Below are 18,291 nucleotides of genomic sequence, written 5' to 3' on the forward strand. Positions count from 1 at the left end.
TAATATAACTGTCAGCAGAGGAGTAAACAGATTAATTGTGGTCTCCAAGACATGGAAACAAATGCTCTGGAGCACATGGGTTGACGTAGCTAAATCTCACTGCTGAACAATATACTGTTGGGGGAAAGTAGCTTGGAGGAGGATACATACACTAGGATACCATTTATATCCCGTTTCATTATAGATGAAATGCTATGATTGTTTAGGGACATGGAAACGTGCAGTCAGACTATTCTGTGCTTCTGTTTAAACAAACACCGAGTGTGGGGGAGCAGAGGAAGAAGGAACATGCTGGAATGGGACACGAAGGACTTCAGCTATATTTGTAGTGTCTGTAACACTTTCTTTTTCTTCTCTTTTAGTAAAGCGTTATTTCTGAAACTGGCTGGTGGGTACTGGTATTGGTTATTTTTGGTAACTTCTTACAGGAAATGCTTTTTAACTTTTTAAAGGGCCAGTGGACGTGTCCGTGTTTATCCATACGTGTGAACTCTGTGTTTTTCATGCAGTCAGCTGAGCAAGTTGCAAGAAATTTCTCTGAGGAACTGTGCCGTGAATGGTGCTGGTGACAAAGGAGCAATTGCCAAAGCGTGTCCTAGTATCCTTTTCACTGAGAACCTGACTTTGGACTTGAAGCTCATATGGGACACAGCCAGGAACCTTTCCGGTGTCTGTTCTGCCCAACTTTCTTCCTCAGGGCCTCTCTGGCTTCCGTGTGCCGGTCGCCGCGATAGGAGATTATTTATCTTCCCGGACCCCTCTGCCTTCAGGTGAGGCAGCGGGCCTCCCCCCAGCCAAGGAAATGTCTGGATAGGGCTCCTCACACAGGCCAGATGTGGCTGGCACCTGCCTTCTGCCCCAAGCCGTTAGCCTGCTCCTGAGTGCAGACAGAGCACCCAGGCAGCTGTCTCGTGTGCAGACCATCCAGTGTGGACAGGGAGAGAGAGGGGGAGCCGGAGGCCTCAACCGCACCCCGGGGCCCCCCACACCAGCCCACCTGGACTGCCTTCCTGGTGCACGCAGCTGCACACCGTTTGTCATGATCCCTCAAAACAGGCGCTTCCAAAGTTTTCTCTACCTTCTCTTAGAAGAGTTTTTGGTTTGTGTTTACCCTGCATTGCTTTCATGCCCACAACTAAGAATATAGGAGATAAGTTTAAATGAAAAATCCCCCTGGCAAATGAATGAGATTTTCTCGAACTTTCAAAGTTTTTCTCTCAATTCTTTAAGCCTGCCTCATCTCTGTGTAATAATTTATGCCAAAGATAGTTTATAATCCGTGTTCTCTGGGGGGCAGAGATGGCGCATGAGCAGTAGTCTCTAGCCAGCTGTTCTGAGCTGTCCCTGTACTGTATGCTTTGTGCCTCCCTCAGTCAGGACCGGTCACCTTGCTTGTGAGCAGCCCCTCTGTGGGCCCCAGCGAGCTGAACCGGTGCTGTCCCTTCCCCCGTGGACAGTGGAAGCATTGTGGATGGAGTAGTTGGGTAAGGAGCAGAATGCCACGGGCAGCGTTTGGAACATTCTGTGATCTGCCCGGCCAGCTACTAAGTGATTTTAGAAGATTGGGAATTGGGTGGTTCAAGATTTATTTTCAGCATATCGGAGATATGGCCAGTAGGTGGGTTTGGGAATGGCAACTATTTGCTCAGAGTTGTCAGCAGGGTCCTGGGGAGTCAGCATGCATCTTGCTTGCTGATGCTGTTCTTTGCTGAGGAGTCTTGAAGAAATGCGGTTTCATGAGATGATCAAGGGAGGGCTGATACCTCCAGGTAGAGAGATCGATGTCTTCCAGTTGCTGATTGAATTCTCGCCTGCAGTGCAAGTCTTGCCTGTGTCTAATCTAGTTGTCCCTTTGGAGTGGCCCCATTTGAGGTCATTCGCTCTGCTGGGACATCAGACTGCAGGAGCGCTCAGGCCCTGAGCTTGCCGGGCCTGGGAAGCTCCTCTGGAGAGGTCTGAGCTCCTTCCTGCTTTGCCAGCTGGCTCTGCGTCAGGGGAGTCTGGGCCTGTGAGCAGGAACCAAGTACTGCCGACAGCCTGTGCGTGTGTGCGTGCGGGGCACTGTGTGACAACTGCCAGCTTGTTTAGAGCTGATTTCAGAGGGTGGGTCGTCTCTGTGCTCTGGATCACCAGCAGGTGTGAGTATGAGAGAGTATGAGCGAGTGAAGGATTACTGGATTCCTGCCGTTGCTGACCAGCCCCGTTGTCCAGAGCTAGCAACATCACGGAAATGAAAGGTGGCTGGAGTCTGACCGTGAGGCATGAAAGCACCCTGCCCAGCAGTTGCAGGTGGGTCCAGAACCCCAGAAGCTCCCATTTCAGTCAGAGACTAGCCAAGATTTCCTGGCCTAGGTGTGGCCTGAGGTGTGGCCTAGCCCCTGCGGCCTTTGTGCCCTCGTTTCCAGCACCTCCCACGTCCTTTATCTAAACCCGTTCTAACTTCAGGGCCTCGGCTCGTCTCGTTCTCTCTGCCCAGATGCTCTTCTCCCTGATGGTATTCCTCTTTGCCTGTGGTCTCCGCTCAGATGGCACCTTCTCCGAGAAGACGGTCTTCCACCACCAGCATATATAACGTACCCACACACCCCTCTCTTGCGTCTGTGGCTGCTACTATGAGCCTGTCTGTAGGTACTGCAGAGGCATGTGCTTATCGCTGTCTCCCCGACTGTGACTGTTGAGTTCGCTGCTCTGCTCTTGGTCCCCTCCCTATGGTCGTGGAACAGAAGAATGAACGGTTCCCAGCACAGCAGAGTTGTGCGAAAGACCCTCCTCAGAAGGTCCAGTCCTGCCCCAGGCTTCTCTTCCGTCTCTCTGCCTGCACCCCCTCTTGATGGCACCATGCTCCCCTGAGATGTTCAGCTCAGGTACCTTTTTCTCTCTGTCCTGCTCATTTCTCCTTCTCTGAATTCCCAAATCATTCTTAGCACTTCAGAACCTTTGTCCGCGCTAACCCCCATGGTCTGTTCTGGAGGTGCGGCTGGGGGACTTGGGGGTTCTTGCAGGTTGGAGCAGAGTGAGGCCCCACAGGAGAATGACCCGTGGCTATGAGGCGACCGCTGGAGGGATTGCCTGGCACGAGACATAAAGCAAACTCACCACCATTTTTTTTTCCCCACTCTTTTTGCTGGATATTGCTAGAATGGTTTCACCTTGGTTAGGACCTTTGGTTCTTACCTACTTGATTGTAGAGGTTTGTCTCAAATTTGCAGCATATGACAGTGAATGTTTTTGTTTCTCAATGAAAAGTGGGTGACTTACAAAGGTAAAAGTAGCGTGTGTTCCTGGAAACATTTGAAGCAGAATGGAGGGTGTAAAGTGAGAAGGTAAAGATCCCTTCTCTGGAATTCAGAAGTGACGACTGTTCTGTTTTGTGTGACTCTTTCCATCTTACTCTTCCTTAATGGGTGCTTTGAGGTATCAGAAAAGTAGATTTGTCAAGAAACCTGTTGTCCTCGTGGGATGAAGTCCTAGATATTGCTGATCAGCTGAAACATCTGGAAGTTCTTAATCTCAGGTATGAGCTCATGGGTGTCCATTTGTCACCTGTTATGAAAACCCCAACGTGTCCTCATTCCCTCATGGCATCTCTGTGGGAGAGAGGGAAACACAGCTCAGTGGAATTTAAGCTTAATTTCTTCTTCTTCTTCTTTTTTAAAAACTAGACCTTTTTAATTTTTTTAAATATTTTATTTATTTATTTGACAGAGAGAGATCACAAGTAGGCAGAGAGGCAGGCAGAGAGAGAGGAGCAAGCAGGCTCCCTGCTGAGCAGAGAGCCTGATGTGGGACTCGATCCCAGGACCCTGAGATCATGACCTGAGCTGAAGGCAGAGGCTTTAATCCACTGAGCCACCCAGGTGCCCCGTTTTGTTTTGTTTTGAGTGCCCGTAGAGGTAGAGGGGTAGAGGGAGGGATAGTCTTAAGCAGGCTCTGTGCCCAGCGTGGAGTGCAACTCGGGGATTGATCCCGTGATTCTGAGTTGATGATCTGAGCCGAAACTGAGTCAGACACTTTTAAAAAAATCAATTTATTTTTTAAATTTAAATTTTTAAATTGTTCCATTAGCCAACATATAGTACATCATCATTTTTTTTTAAAGATTTTATTTATTTGACAGAGATCACAAGTAAGCAGAGAGGCAGGCAGAGAGAGAGGAGGAAGCAGGCTCCCTGCCGGGCAGCGAGCCTGATATGGGGCTTGATCCCAGGACTCTGGGATCATGACCCAAACTGAAGGCAGAGGCTTTTAACCCACTGAGCCACCCAGGCGCCCCCATCATCAGTTTTTGATGTAGTATGTGTGCAGCGTTTCATTAGTTGTGTATAACACCCAGTGTTCATCACAACATGTGACACTTAACTGGACCACCAGTTACTTATTACTTATTTATATTTAAGCTTTCCCCCCAACGAGGGACTCAGAGTCTCAACCTCAAGATAAGAAGAGTTTCATACTCTATTGACTGATCTAGTTAGGTGCCCCTTTTCTGGGGTATTGGACGGGGGAGTCTTTTGATTGACTGAGGGAGGGTTGACCTATCGAGCTGGAAGATCTTGGTGTCTCTTGTGAGGCTACCCATGAAGGATGGGCCTTCTGGGGGAGTCAGTATTTAACTGGGGAGTAGGAGAGGGGCTGTGAAGAGTGCTTATTTGTTCTGAAGCTTCTGGCACTTCATTGCTGTAGGAATGAGCAATTTCGTTGGAATGCTGTCTCCTTCAGTTCTGATAAGGATTGTCCACCAAGCTGCATGTTTCACTAATGGCCCCGTCTTTCCGGCCTCTTCCAATGCTTGGTTAATTTCAGTCTTAGAACCTGATTCCCCGAGGGCTCAGCCAGGTGGGAAGTATGAAAGTCCTCAAGCCAGCCTGGTGTGGACAGGAGGCTGGTACCTACCTGGCTCAGGCAGGTCAGTGAGAGCGGAGAGTCAGGCCTGATTCAGTGGTGCTCCAGATAGGGTGGAGGGTGTCCTCTGACCCCTGGCATCTCCTCTTCTGGAAATAGGGGTTCATGTGTTTTCATGGTACCTTCTTTCACAATGACTCAGGATTGAGCACTATCTGAGATCAGGATCACAAGAGAGTACCGAGAAGGCAGTGACTGATTTTATCCATCCTGATAGCGAGAGAGTGGTTTCGAGACCCTGGAGGAGCGGGACTGTAGCTCCTGGGGCAGCCTATCAGTAGGGCAGTTGAGAGGGCGCTGGATTTTGTGGTGTCCAGAGTCTGCCTTGCGAAGCTAGACGCTGACCTTACGAACGCCTGAGGCTTACGCTTCAGCCAGCTGCCCCGGCCCTCGGAGAACATCTGTGGATGTCAGCTACCAAAAAGTCATGCATCGCAAATACTAAAAATGAGGTAGCCTGGACTCCATTGGCTTTTAATTAATTTCGCTTTAAGGTCGAAACAAACCAAATGCCTGCTATTAAATCCCAAGTTGTTGGGCACCTGGGTGGCTCGGTTGAGCGACTGCCTTCGGCTCAAGTCATGATCCTGGAGTCCTGGGATTGGGTCCCCCATCAGGCTCCCAGCTCCCTCGGGAGTCTGCTTCTCCCTCTGACCTTCTCCCATCTCAAGCCCTCTCTCACTCCCTCTCTCTCAAATAAATAAGTAAAAATCTTTAAAAAAATAAATCCCACATTGTTGCTTTTAGGGACTTTCACTTGGGCCTCCTGGGGAGTGGGTGATCAACACATTGTGACTTCTTTTTCTACACAGTGAGAATAAACTCAGCTTTCCCTCGGGTTCACCAGTTCGAACCGGAACATTTCCTGCACTGAAGGTGTTAGTCCTTAACCGAACAGGAATAACATGGGCGGAGGTAATCCTATTTCTCCAATTTATTACCCAGAAATAAGAAATTTAAAATTCTTGGCTTAATAGAGAATGGAAGCACAACTGTGGCTTGGTTCTAATTATCCTGTTATCCAAACAATAGGATTCTTTTTTTTTTTTTTTTTTTTTTTTTTTAAAGATTTTATTTATTTATTTGACAGAGAGAAATCACAAGTAGATGGAGAGGCAGGCAGAGAGAGAGAGAGGGAAGCAGGCTCTCCGCTGAGCAGAGAGCCCGATGTGGGACTTGATCCCAGGACTCTGAGATCATGACCTGAGCCGAAGGCAGCGGCTTAACCCACTGAGCCACCCAGGCGCCCCAAACAATAGGATTCTTTAAACTGCCTCACTGAAAGGAGTTACAGAATCATTGCAGTGAAGTAAAGTTTTATATTTTGGGATTGGGATTTTCTCTCTTGGCTCCTTCTGCATTGTTCTGGTGTCTTTCTGGACTGTAGCACTCCATAGTGGGGTGGAGTTAACTTACGCCGAACTTGAAGAACCCTCAGCTTAGCTTCTCTTGAAAGCTCTTGATGGAGCTTCTCTGCATGTGCTCCAAGGCAGAGCTGCCAGAAGATTCTCGCATCCTTTTCTCATTTAAAGTTTAGCTCTGGAATCCACTGTTCATCATGTACAGCTGGGTTCAAAGTGGACTAGTGGGTATTTTGCCCGGCAGCATTTGGAACTTCTATCTGGCACTGCTGTTTTCCATCAGAGGTGACCTGTACATGTGCCCAGTATATTCCGTTTTCGCAGATACATACCTTCCCCACAAAGTCCTTGTCTTTGAAATGCCACTGAGGAGCCTCCCGTAGAGACCAGTTGCCTTTACTGGTGCATGTACATCCTAGCGCTCCTTCCTCGGAGATGGGATTAGAGTTAGCCTGAGAATAGGCGGGGCACATAGAAATTCAGGTGCTAGAGATGGTGGTGAAGTTCAAGTGCGAAAACGCAGAAATAGTTTGGGAAACACCGTCTGATGAGTCTATTCTTTGCACACCTGGGTCGGCATTGGGAACTGAGCAGCGGCGTTTAACATCAAGTTCCTTCCTTCGCTGGAGCAAACTATGTCACGTGCTAAGAGTGTGCGCAGTGCATGTCTGCACATCCACTTTGCAGTCCTCGCACATCCCTGGAGGATGCATTCACAGCTGCCAGAGCGCCGACTGTATACGCTCCCATGTTATCGAAACACTTTGTCGCCAGCCCACCAGTGCTCCTGGCCCGAGTTAGAGTCCGTGATGAAGTGTCCATAGGACATTTTGTTTCTAAAACAGTAAGGGAGCTGAGTTAAAGTGGAGATAATAGTAATTAACACACAGGAAGAAACATGTAAGAGAGGCTGCTCCAGCCTGAACTCCGTTTCTCTCCAGGTGGTCCAGTGTGCCGCTGGGTGGCCGGTCCTTGAGGAGCTATACCTCAAGTCTAACGATCTCCTCATTTCGGAAAGGTAACAAAGGCTTACTTCTGTCCATGTTTCGCCATGTAGTCTGAATAAATGAACCGTCTCAATGATGCCTCACACTGGTTTTTCTTTTTAAAGGATTTGCTAGTGAGAATTAGAAACCTGCTTATTCTTTACAAAGTAGGGCACCTGTGATCATTGGTCCTGATTGAGGAAAAGCCCATCAGAGTGAGAGCCTTGAGTTAAATATATTTGAAGACAAGAATTTTATTAGTTTCACAGAAATATATTTAATTTCTGTTTCTAAATGGAGGTTCTGTAGGAAATGCTTTATAAGGATCAAATAATGCATTTTAATCTTTTTTTCAAATAATGCGTTTTGGGTAGCATTATCTGCAGAAGGTTGATGGACCAGGGTATATGTAAAAGTTTGTTCTCCTTAAGTAAGTTAAACATGTTGTCTTTCTCTTTTGTTGATTATCATTAAATTATTATTAAAACTAAACGTGGGCAAATTTACAACAAATTCTCATTTAACAGATTCAAGTTAATGAGATTTTACTGTATGGAGCTATTTTCTATACCAACAATTGCAGGTGTTTTTATTTTTGTTTCAAATTTTATTTGTTTATTAGGGAGGGAGGGAGAGCAAGTGAGTGGGGGAGGAACAGAGGGAAAGGCACACCCAGCCCCATTCGGGGCTCGATCTCATGACCCTGAGATTATGACCTGAGCCAAAACCAAGAGTCGGACACTCAACCGACTGAGCCACCAGGTGACCTAGGTGTTTGAAGACACCTAGCCACCTAGGTGTTTTCAAATTATACTTTTTATTTTGAGATAATTTGAGATTCCCATGCAGTTACCAGAAAGACTACCCAGAGATCCCCTGTACCCATGACCCAGATCCATGCCCTCGGTAACATCTTGCAGAGCTACGGTTCCATATCACAGGCAGGGTCCTGACATCGGTCCGGTCCAGACAGAACGTTTCCATCACCATCAGGGCCCCCCGTTCCCCTGGTGTGGCGCTCTTCACCTGCCTCCCACCCCTCCCTCTCCTTTACACTAAAGGCAGGTACTTAAAAGCTGTATCTTCAAAAAACAATTAAGAGATGAAATTCACATTGAAACGTTTTTATTTTCCATACAGGCCAGCTGATGTCCTGCAGACAGTCAAGTTATTAGATCTTTCCTCTAATCAATTAATTGATGAAAATCAGCTGTTTCTAATAGCCTATCTGCCCAGGTAATTTGCTTCTTCACTGCTGCTTGCAGTAGTGCTTAGAAATGGTTAGTAAATGGATCTTATCCTATCTTTGCTTTCTCGGTGGAAATGTGATGATGATGATGATGATGATGATGATGATGATGGCCTTCACAAACTGAGGAAGTCCCTTTGGGACATTTTTATTTGCATTTATGCGGACCATGTCCCTGCAAACCTCATACACTTTAGTCTACATCTGCAGTAGGTAACTGAAGAATGAATAATTTGGCCCTCGTGCTGATGTCCAAAGTCTTCATTCATTGCCTTTTGGGAAGTTAGACCATGTCTCTTTCCTCTCTGAGACCCATGAGCACGTAGCACAGCCGCGGGCACCAGGAACCGGTAGGCGACTGTAGAACCCTCAGAGCACATTCTAGAGTCCACTCCGTGTGCCCCATACAGCACTGTTTCTCAGCGTTTCACGTGGCATGAGAACCTAGTGTGTGGGGGAAATATTACAGATGCAGTCTGGTTGATAGGCTGTAGCATTTTCTACTGCGCTTTATAATCAAATTTAACATTTTAAATTTCAGATTAGAACAACTTATCCTTTCTGACATTGGACTTTCTTCTATACATTTTCCAGATGCTGGAACTGGTATGTGAGATCACTAGCTCCCCTCCCCTGCCCAGTACCTCATACTTGAGCTCTTTCTTTTACTTCTGTGTAACTTCGTTCCCCTTTTTTCTCTAGGGCATAAGACATCCATGTTTCCTTCCTTGCAGTACCTCGTCGTGAATGACAATCAGATATCACAAGTAAGGGCTTCTGCGGAATGTACGTACCTCATGAGCCCTTGTTTCCACTCTCAGGAGAAGTTTGTCAATTCCTTCCATTACAAAATATTTACTTCACTTTAAAAATATGCTTCATAAAGTTAATTTTACCTGCACTATAGTTAACATGCAGTGTTGTGTTAGTTTTAGGTGTACAGTATAGTAACTCCGCCATTCACACATTACTCAGGCCTCATCAAGCTAAGTACACTTTAGTCTACACTCTCTTTCCCCCATCTCCCATTCACCTCCCTTCTGGTGACCATTAGTTTGGGCTCTATAGTTAAGAGTCTTTTTTTTTGGTTTGTCTCTCTCTTTTGTTTGTTTTGTTTCTTAGATTCCATATGAGTAAGATCATACGATCTTTATCTTTCTCTGACTGACTTACTATGCTTAGCATAATACTCTCCAGCTCCATCCATGTTGTTGCAAATGGCAAGATTTCATTTTTTTTTATGGCTGAGTAATATTCCATTGTATATACGTACATCTTCAGTCATCAGTCAATAGACACTTGGGCTGCTTCTGTGAATTGGCTGTTGTAAATAATGCTGCTGTGAACATAGAGTTGCATGTATCCCAAAGTTAGTGTTTTGTATTTTTTGAGTAAAGATCCAGTGGTGTGATTACTGGATCATAGGGTAGTTCTGTTTTTAACTTTTTGAGGAACCTCCCTGTGATTTTCCACAGTGGCTGCACCAGTTTGCATTCCCACCACCAGTGCGCAAGGGTAGTGTTGGGGGGTTCCCTTTTCTCCACATCTTCGCCAACACCTGTTCTTTCTTGTGTTGTTGATTTTAGCCATTCTGACAGGTGTGAGGTGATCTCTCCTTGTAGTTTTGACTTGCATTTCCCTGATTGTGAGTGATATTGAGCATCTTTTCATGTGATGGCCATTTGGATGTCTTTGGAGAAATATCTGTGTATGTCTTCTGCCCATTTTTCATTGAATTATTTGTCCTTTGGGTGTTGCGATTGCTAAGTTCCTTTTACATTTTAGATACTAACTCTTTATTGGATGTGTTATTTGCAAATATCTTGTCCTATTCTGTAGGTTGCCTTCTAGTTTTGTTGCTGGTTTCCTTTGCTGTGCAGAAGCTTTTAAATATTTTAAATTGAAAGAGAAATGCTTCTCCTCAGAAAACCCTAAAGTATTACGAAAGAACTTAATTTAAGTCACAGTAAGCAGACTGTCATTGTACGTGACATGGTTCTAGAGTAAAAGTGTGTTGTGTCTAGTGGGTGTTCCGTGCATAAGGACAATCCTGCACCTCGGGTTGGAATGGGGGGATTTTCCTTTTCTCTTGCTAGTTCACATACTCCAAGAAATGAGCCTGAAACATGTTTATTTTCATGTATTCTCTTTTGCTGGGTTTCAGTGGTCGTTTATCAACGAGCTGGATAAGTTACCGAGTCTGCAGGCTCTGTCCTGCAGCAGAAACCCCCTGACTGAAGGGAGCAAAGCGGCACATACCACGCGTGGGCTCATCATCGCCAAAATCGGTCAGTTGAAGACCCTGAACAAATGCGAGGTGAGTGCTGGTTTCAGGATCTGATGCCTTTTAGCACAGGAAACGCAAGATCAGAATCGTCCTGCGCCTGAAGCATGATGGCTCTTCCAGGCTCCTCAGGAGGTGGCGTGGACGAGCCCAGTCCCGGAGAAGCCTGTTGCTCGGATATTTTGAGAAGGGGCCTGGCGCATCGAGGTTTGCTCCTTTGTCTTGGGATTACAGGAGGAAGAGCCAGAGAGCTTGTCCTCCTCTTCTCAGCCACTGCTCTCAAGAAATTGCAGGGCAGGGCCTTGCTGGCCCCACGGTGCTTGCCTGGAACAGTGTGCCTGCCGGGAACAGTGTGCTCCGAGGTGGGTGGGGTGGGGTGGGGGCAGGGGTGCACCTGCGGGCCGGACGCCGGCTGTGCACACTCATGAGGAAAATGTAGGACGAAGTTCTTACCTCCTTCCGCTGTCAGCTCCTGAAGCCTGTCCCTGTTGGAAGGGACGGTAAGAAGAGATGCCCCGTCACTCTCTGTGTGATGACCGTCCCTCAGCGAGCGGCAGGGCAGGGCACAAAGCACAGACCGCGTTTGTCCCGCAGATCCCGCCGGAGGAGAGGCGCGGCGCCGAGCTCGATTACCGGAAGGCGTTCGGCAACGAGTGGAAGGCAGCCGGCGGCCACCAGGACCCCGACCGGAACCGGCCCCACGCGGAGTTCCTCGCGGAGCATCCCCGGTACCAGTCGCTGTGCCTCAGTACGTGTGTGGCCCGCAGCCCACACCGCACCGCCCCTGCAGCCCCGGCCGCGGGGCGTCTGAGGGGACCCTAGTGGCCCTGCTGTTCTTAGGGGCGTGGGGTCCTCCGAACGGGCCCTTGGCCCGATGCTGGGGCCGTGCCGCAAGCCCAGGAGCCAGACTCGAACTGGCCTCTTCAGGGCAGAGTCCGCAGCCTCGCTCCGCAGAGGGAGCGCGGGGAGTCGGAGGCCTGCTGGAAGGTTGAGATCGGCATCGGGGCGCTGGGGCGGGGGGCAGCCCTGCGGTGGAAGGCCCTCCCGTCTGCCCGAGCTCACCCCGCTTCCCGCCGCGGAAGGGCGGGCGACCCCTCCTGGGCGGGGGCAGGAGCAGCGGCGGCTCCGCCCGAGCCTGCGGACCTTGCACGCGCGGAGCGCGCGGAGCGTGTTAAGGTCGAAGCCGGGCCCGGGTGTTATCGAAGCTCCCCGGGCAGTGGCGACCAGCGTGTCCGGTCCCCTCCACGCGGCTCGAGTCCACGCGGCTCGAGGGCGCCCCCACCCCCGGCCCTCCCCGCCCCCGCCCTGGGCTTACTTACCTTCCCCGCCTGGGTCCTCAGGCCCTGAAGCCCCCACTTGGCGACTCCGTCCCTGCCGTACTCCCCGTTTTGACTTCGTCGTCACTCCAGATGTCACGGGCCCGGGACGTTCTTTCTCAAACCCGTTTCCCGGGTGCCGCTCGCTGTGGAACGCTCCGGCTGGGGCGCTGGCCGTGAGGACGCGAAGCTGCCTGGTGGGGGGGCGCTTTCCCATCCCGCCTGGGAGCCGCCGGTTTCCCGCTGTTTCTGGGAACCCGAATCACCGGGGGGGGGGGGGGGGGGGGGGGGGAGAGCTTCTGTCCCGCAGCCGCGCGGGTCGGGCTCCCTCCGGGTGGCCGCTGAGAAGGCCCTGAGGGGAGACACGGCCTCTCGCGCAGCCTTGGGAGAAACGCAGGCCCCGGTGGGTCCCTCACGAGCCCGCGCAGGTGAGGCCTGCCCTCCCGCCACCGCCCCTTGACGCTGCATTTCCAGGCGAGGGATGGGCCTGGGCACCCAGCCTGGCGTGGCGCCATCTGGCTGACACCTGAAGATGTCCCTTGAGTTGTGTCCCATCTGGTCTCGGGGTTCTTGCTCAGGACCCCTAACACGAGGGAGCTGTTCATGAAGGCGGAGCTCTGACCCCGCGTCTTAGGGCTCTGGAGGCACGGCCTGGTCTCGCGGGTTGGGAGGTGGGACGCGGTCTTTTTGGGGAGGCAGGCGCTGTTAGGCGCTGCGAAGTCGGGGGGTGGGGGGTGTAGGGTGGCTGCCTGGACGCGGTGGCTGGCCATGGCTGTCCCCCATCAAATAAACAAGTAGCCCAGTGAAGGGGACAGGTCCCAGGTGAGCGGCACAGCTGCTCCAGGAAGGAAAAGGCTACGGGGGTCGTTTTGGCGCCTGTGTTTTTCCTTCTAGGGGCCTGGTTTATCGTGATCCGTGTTTATGCTTCTTGCACAGAATATGGTGCGCCTGAAGACGGGGAACTCAAGACACAACAGCCGTTTTTGCTCAAAAACCAGCTACTAAGTAAGAACCGCACAAAGACCGCTTACTTGTATGTGCGTCTTTGGGCGCTGACACAGATAGGGACAGTTGGTTTCTCTTAAGAGGTACCTGGAATAATGCACTTTTAAAAGAAAGGATGAATTCTCGAACATCTCTGAGTTGTATCAAAGTTTTGGCAGTTCCCATGCTTTCAACTGTTAGAAACTGGGGCTGGGTGTGTGAGAAGTGTGCTGACTTGTGGTTTGTAAATGTGTGACTTTCTTACACGGGGAGGCCGGCTACATGGTCAGGCCAGGAGTCGGCAGGGAGCAGGGGAGGCACTGGAATGTTGGTCCAGCGCTTTCTGTTGTTGTCAATTCTGTGAATAACTGTTGCTAATTGTTAATTCTGTGAAGAATTAGTAGAAGGAATTTTCAAAATCAGTAAGAGCTGTTCCTGTATTAGGATCTGAGCCCGGTGGTCCTACAGTTGGATCCTGGGGCAGGTGCGGTTCAGGTGTGTGCAGTTTGAACCCTTATTACACTAGCTCTCAGTCTTTTCCCTTTTTTTCTTTCAAGCACTGAAGATAAAATATCCTAATCAAGTTGATCAGAAAGTCCTAGAGAAACGACTGCCAGGTAAGAAAAACAGGACTTTTGTCTGCTTACACTTAGGAATCACTGGCCTAGGCATGAGTCAGCTGGTAGAAAGTATCTAGAAGTGTGGACTTTTGGAGCTTCTAGGTTTTCACTAACCTTTTATGATCTAAAATACAACGCGTCCTAACCCCCAAAAGCTCAGGTCTCCTGTACCCTTATCAGCTTGTGTAGGAAAGTCTTGTTAAACAATGACCTATTTAGCCAAAGGCACGAGTGTGGAGCGGCATGGCCTTTCCGGAGCCCACTGCTTTTTAGTGCCCAAATTGTGGCGCTGGTCCAGAGAGACTCACTGGGCCCGAGATCTTACCGTCCCTTCGTAATACAGGAAACCTGTCTTGGTGAGCTGAAGTGTGAATTACTTGAACATTTGTGACTTCACATACACTCTGCTCCTTGTCAGTTAGGAATCCCCGCAGAAAGTTCTCAGATGTGGTCTTTTAATGGACACACTGAAATGGTTTTCTTTGGAAAAACGACTCCAGAACTCTGTCTAAACATCACTGTTACTGGAACGGAATTAGCTTCATCCCGAAAATACTGTTATGTCAACCAACTAGATTGATCTAATGTACTTAGAATTACAGTCTCTCGAGTGTACTGTGCCTTGTCAGATGGAAGCCCGCCTCATGGGGAGAGAGTGGTCTGGACGGGTTAAGTGTGAAGCAGTGAGGCTCTGAGGAGATGAAACGTGTAGCGCCCTAAGCAACTCTCATAAAATACGTTGCTTGTGAGTGGAGTAAATTCACATTTTAAACTGTCTGCCTTGTAGCACTTGTAATGGCAAATTTCCCCACCACCTGACTGCTCACCAGTGGGGAAGGGGAAGGGCCGAGTAACCCCCGGCAGCTCCATGCCCCACGGTCAGGCACCAGGAGCGAGAGCACAGGGGTCTAGGGTCGACTGTGCAGTATCGCTGCCACGAGTTGCCATTTAAATTGAAATTCATTAAACTGAAGTAAAAAAATTCAATCCTGAGTCATCCTGACCCCGTGGCCCTTCAGGTGCTGGCCGGCTGCATGGACGGCTGGACGAGAAAGCAGCACCGTGGGGTCAGGACGTCACGAAACCTGCCTGTCCTGACAACCAGAGAAAAGCCTGGAAGTGTAGACCCCCATTCCACAGGGGGCCTAGGAAGCCACAAACCATCTCCACGTTTTCTGAATGTTAAGACAGTTGTGTGTTATGTTGACATTAGAAATGGTAGTAGTATTTAGAGCATTATGGGCAAATTGCCATTTTTTTCTGCAAGTGGACAAATTTCTTACTAGGATTGTTGTACGGTCAAAGTGCTTGTTTCTGACATGACTTAGGAATGGGTCCTTTCTCGTTGCTCTTGACCCATCACTAACCACCCTCCGAACAGTGAAACCTGGTCCACCGAAATCTGTAAGAAGGACAAGATTATCTACACATATTCACAGACAAAAGAACAAGTTATGTGAAGTATGTCAATTGTTTATATTCAACACATAAACAAGGCCAGTTTTTATTCTAAAATAAAGATAACATTTATTATCACAAGTTGCATAAAAACACAGCTTTACAAAAATCATTTTTGATAGAAAAATATTTGAATACATGTGATATTTGTAGGAACACCATACTATTGCTGTACCTCCAGCTAAAGCTTCAAAGAAACTATATTTCTCATCATCAAAATAGCCAATATTTACCACAACCCATCTTTGGAAATAAGTTCATAGCATTTTCTGAATAAACCAAGGCATCTGCTCATGAGGCAGGTCCCACATTACGATCTCACAGACCGGTCCCTGCCTCATTCGCAGAGCCATGGAGAGGCGCCTTCCGGACGCCTGAGCCCCCACGCCAGCATTCTCGCTGCCATCTGTAAGCGAGTCATCAGAGGTTTAGAAAATGAATGATTCTTTCTACTCAGATTTACTCCTCTGTGCACAGAACGGGATTTCGGGTTTATTCAGATGGAGGAAATGTTCGCCACCACTGAAATGGAATCCCACTGTCAAAGGGCACTTAGGCCAAACCCTGGCTCAGTTCCCCACTTGTCGGGTCAGTGGTGTGGAACCGGCTCTCCGGGTGCATGGGGCAGGCGAGACTTTCCCTAATGATGTCCACGGGGAAACGGATACCGTGAGTCATTGCGACTGAGGTCTTGTCACACGAGCTAGATTGACACGTGTCATTTGAGAGAACTGAGGGTGTTTTTCTTTGACAGACTCCATGACAATTCAGAAGGTGAAGGGACTGCTGGCCCGTCTTCTTAAAGTTCCTGTGTCAGAACTGCTGCTGTCCTATGAAAGCCCCAAAGTAAGTAGCCCACAGAACAGAGTCTGGCTGAGTCCCCCTAGTGTGACACACTGTGAATCTAGGGCTCCATGTGACACGTATTGTTTCTAAATGGGAAACATATGCCTCTGTTCGGGAGGGGGCGCATGTATGAAGATGGCTCCGCCTTTATCGCCCCAACCCTTTGTTCTGTTTGTAGATGCCTGGCAGAGAGATCGAGCTCGAAAATGACCAGCAGTCATTACAGTTTTATTCTGTGGAAAGTGGAGATTGTCTGTTGGTGCGATGGTAATAATGAACTAAGAAAGTCTGGGGACTACACTGATTATCATGACTGGGTGTGGGGGTCACCGGAAATAAAGGATTTATTGGAACAATTCTGTCAGAAAAAGAGGTTTTACAACTTGCCCTAAGCATAGAAAAGGTGGTATTTTCACTGGGAAGAGACCATTTCTAGGCTTGTATGTAACAGCAGTAATAAAGGCTTTGCACCTACTAATGATTTTCTGATTTTATTTCATATTCGTGACTATACATTTCCATATGTGGAGATTTAAATATTAAATAGAACCTAGCTAGTCTAATGAAATCTGAACACAGTTAATGTTGGTCATAGGACCAGTTCTAATGGAACTCTATGGATACTACGAGCTTATAAAGTTAGCAAAATGATTTGGACGGTCACTTTGGGAAATGTTGCTTAAACTTAGGCATTTTCTATATGTAACGTGTGCTGTGATCTCTTCCCTCCATTACCCTGTTTTTAGAGTACTTACAAAAATTCATTACATGCTTTTCCCTAGAGTTGGGCATATATCCTACAGAAGATTTCCATCTCTGATCGGAGTTCACTCATATTAGGTAAACATTATGCAATGACGGGAGGAAAGAAAAATTCATTCTTTTAAAGTGTCTGCTACTTAGCACTGTCCTTCCCTATGTCACTAAAACCCAGAGAGGTATTTGATTTATAGCCACAGAATTTTAGCTTTTTTTTTTTTAAAATAGTACTAGACTGTGACCTTCAGGCTTTATGTTAAACAGCAAAAGAAAGTGACCTTTTAAGTGACCTTTAAAACCAAGGTCCAGAACTGAGACTTATATGGGTTCCTTTTCCAGTTGCCCACTTCACTCAGACCATTTCCATTCCCAAACTTTGGTATAAGTGACCACACAGCATTCTGTGAGTTGTTTTTGGCCCTTCATGATCCTAATTCTGCTTCACAGAGCCATTCTGTAATCCAGGCTGGAATTCACATTCTTAGTTACTAGATTTCTGAACGAGGCCAATTTTAACCAAAAGTGATAGGTAATGAATTATAAACTAGAAAGGATACCTCAGGTTTTAGAAACATGTTTTATAAAACAATTTGGTGTTTTTCAAATGGTCTTCTAATATGGAAATAAAATTTTTATGTACAGTATCAGTTGATTTTTAAAAAGGAAATTTTGTGCAAACATTTAGAAATATCACATTGGTTTCAGGTAAAAAGTGCCAACCTAGAACTATCTGGAAAGACCACAGCGCCTGTTACCTAACTGCAGGCTCCCCTCCGACTGACCCCAGCTGCTCCCAGGCGTACAGTCCTCCTCCGGCACAGCAAGTTAAAACCCTCCCGCTGCTGCTTCGCACTGACAAGGATCCCCACACAGTTCCTTCAGCTGCCACAGCTGCGCCAGCTCCTGGGGCGAGTACTGCGGGGAGGACAGCATTCCCGTCTCACACGTCTTCTCACACAGCCACAGGCCGTCCTGGCAAGAAACCAAACCAAAGTGAACTCGGAGCCGTGGAAATGAGCTTGAAGGCTCCAGGGAGGGCGGGGGTGGGGGAGAGGATTCTAGGTGCCTGCGTGTGCGCGTGTTTAATTTAGAAAACAGAACCCATGTCTCAACCTTGACCCTGGGTGGGATGGAAAGGGTTTGCCCTGAGCACCTGGAACCCCAGCCTGCCCTTAGCTGGGGTCCCGTTCGCCAGCAGTGCAGTCGGAGATGGTCATGGCCTTCGGTGCGAGGCAGAAAACAACATTAGTCCTCTTTGTAGAGAACATTTTAAATACTTCCTTTTCAAGGACATGAGGTCACACACACAAGTCTCTAAACACATCAGGAAACCAGCTCCCTGACACACCTGCCCAAAAAGACCCACCAACCCCAGCTACCACAATGATCAGCCGCAGAAAATGATGTTCAGCGTTCGACAAGTCAAAGCTGGGACTTTGGGAGGACGCAGGGCGGTCACGGCTGGCCCAGGAGAGAGGGTTCATCCCTGTGCACCCCTGACGCGAGCGGGGCCTGCTCTGGGCCCA

The 18,291-nt window shown here is 48.5% G+C and overlaps 2 protein-coding genes across 2 annotated transcripts in view; one reads left to right on the forward strand and one right to left on the reverse strand.

Annotated features, from left to right (window-relative positions):
* TBCE (tubulin folding cofactor E) overlaps window positions 1-16,484 on the forward strand; it is a 61,642-nt gene extending 45,158 nt beyond the window's left edge. Inside the window, exons 4-16 of the mRNA XM_082720740.1 lie at window positions 510-598; window positions 3,415-3,514; window positions 5,715-5,817; window positions 7,205-7,281; window positions 8,390-8,485; window positions 9,040-9,104; window positions 9,201-9,265; window positions 10,663-10,815; window positions 11,377-11,530; window positions 13,035-13,103; window positions 13,640-13,699; window positions 15,915-16,006; window positions 16,185-16,484. Of these exons, the coding sequence (XP_082576866.1) occupies window positions 510-598; window positions 3,415-3,514; window positions 5,715-5,817; window positions 7,205-7,281; window positions 8,390-8,485; window positions 9,040-9,104; window positions 9,201-9,265; window positions 10,663-10,815; window positions 11,377-11,530; window positions 13,035-13,103; window positions 13,640-13,699; window positions 15,915-16,006; window positions 16,185-16,277 (1,216 nt within the window). The 3' untranslated portion in view covers window positions 16,278-16,484. The remainder of the gene's footprint in view (window positions 1-509; window positions 599-3,414; window positions 3,515-5,714; window positions 5,818-7,204; window positions 7,282-8,389; window positions 8,486-9,039; window positions 9,105-9,200; window positions 9,266-10,662; window positions 10,816-11,376; window positions 11,531-13,034; window positions 13,104-13,639; window positions 13,700-15,914; window positions 16,007-16,184) is intronic.
* The window catches only part of B3GALNT2 (beta-1,3-N-acetylgalactosaminyltransferase 2), a 59,756-nt gene continuing 56,668 nt past the window's right edge, over window positions 15,204-18,291 (reverse strand). The window contains exon 12 of the mRNA XM_082720741.1: window positions 15,204-17,737. Coding sequence (XP_082576867.1) covers window positions 17,591-17,737 — 147 coding nt within the window. The 3' untranslated portion in view covers window positions 15,204-17,590. The remainder of the gene's footprint in view (window positions 17,738-18,291) is intronic.

The sequence above is a fragment of the Mustela nivalis genome (assembly GCF_964662115.1).
Source record: "Mustela nivalis genome assembly, chromosome: 2".
Taxonomy (NCBI): domain Eukaryota; kingdom Metazoa; phylum Chordata; class Mammalia; order Carnivora; family Mustelidae; genus Mustela; species Mustela nivalis.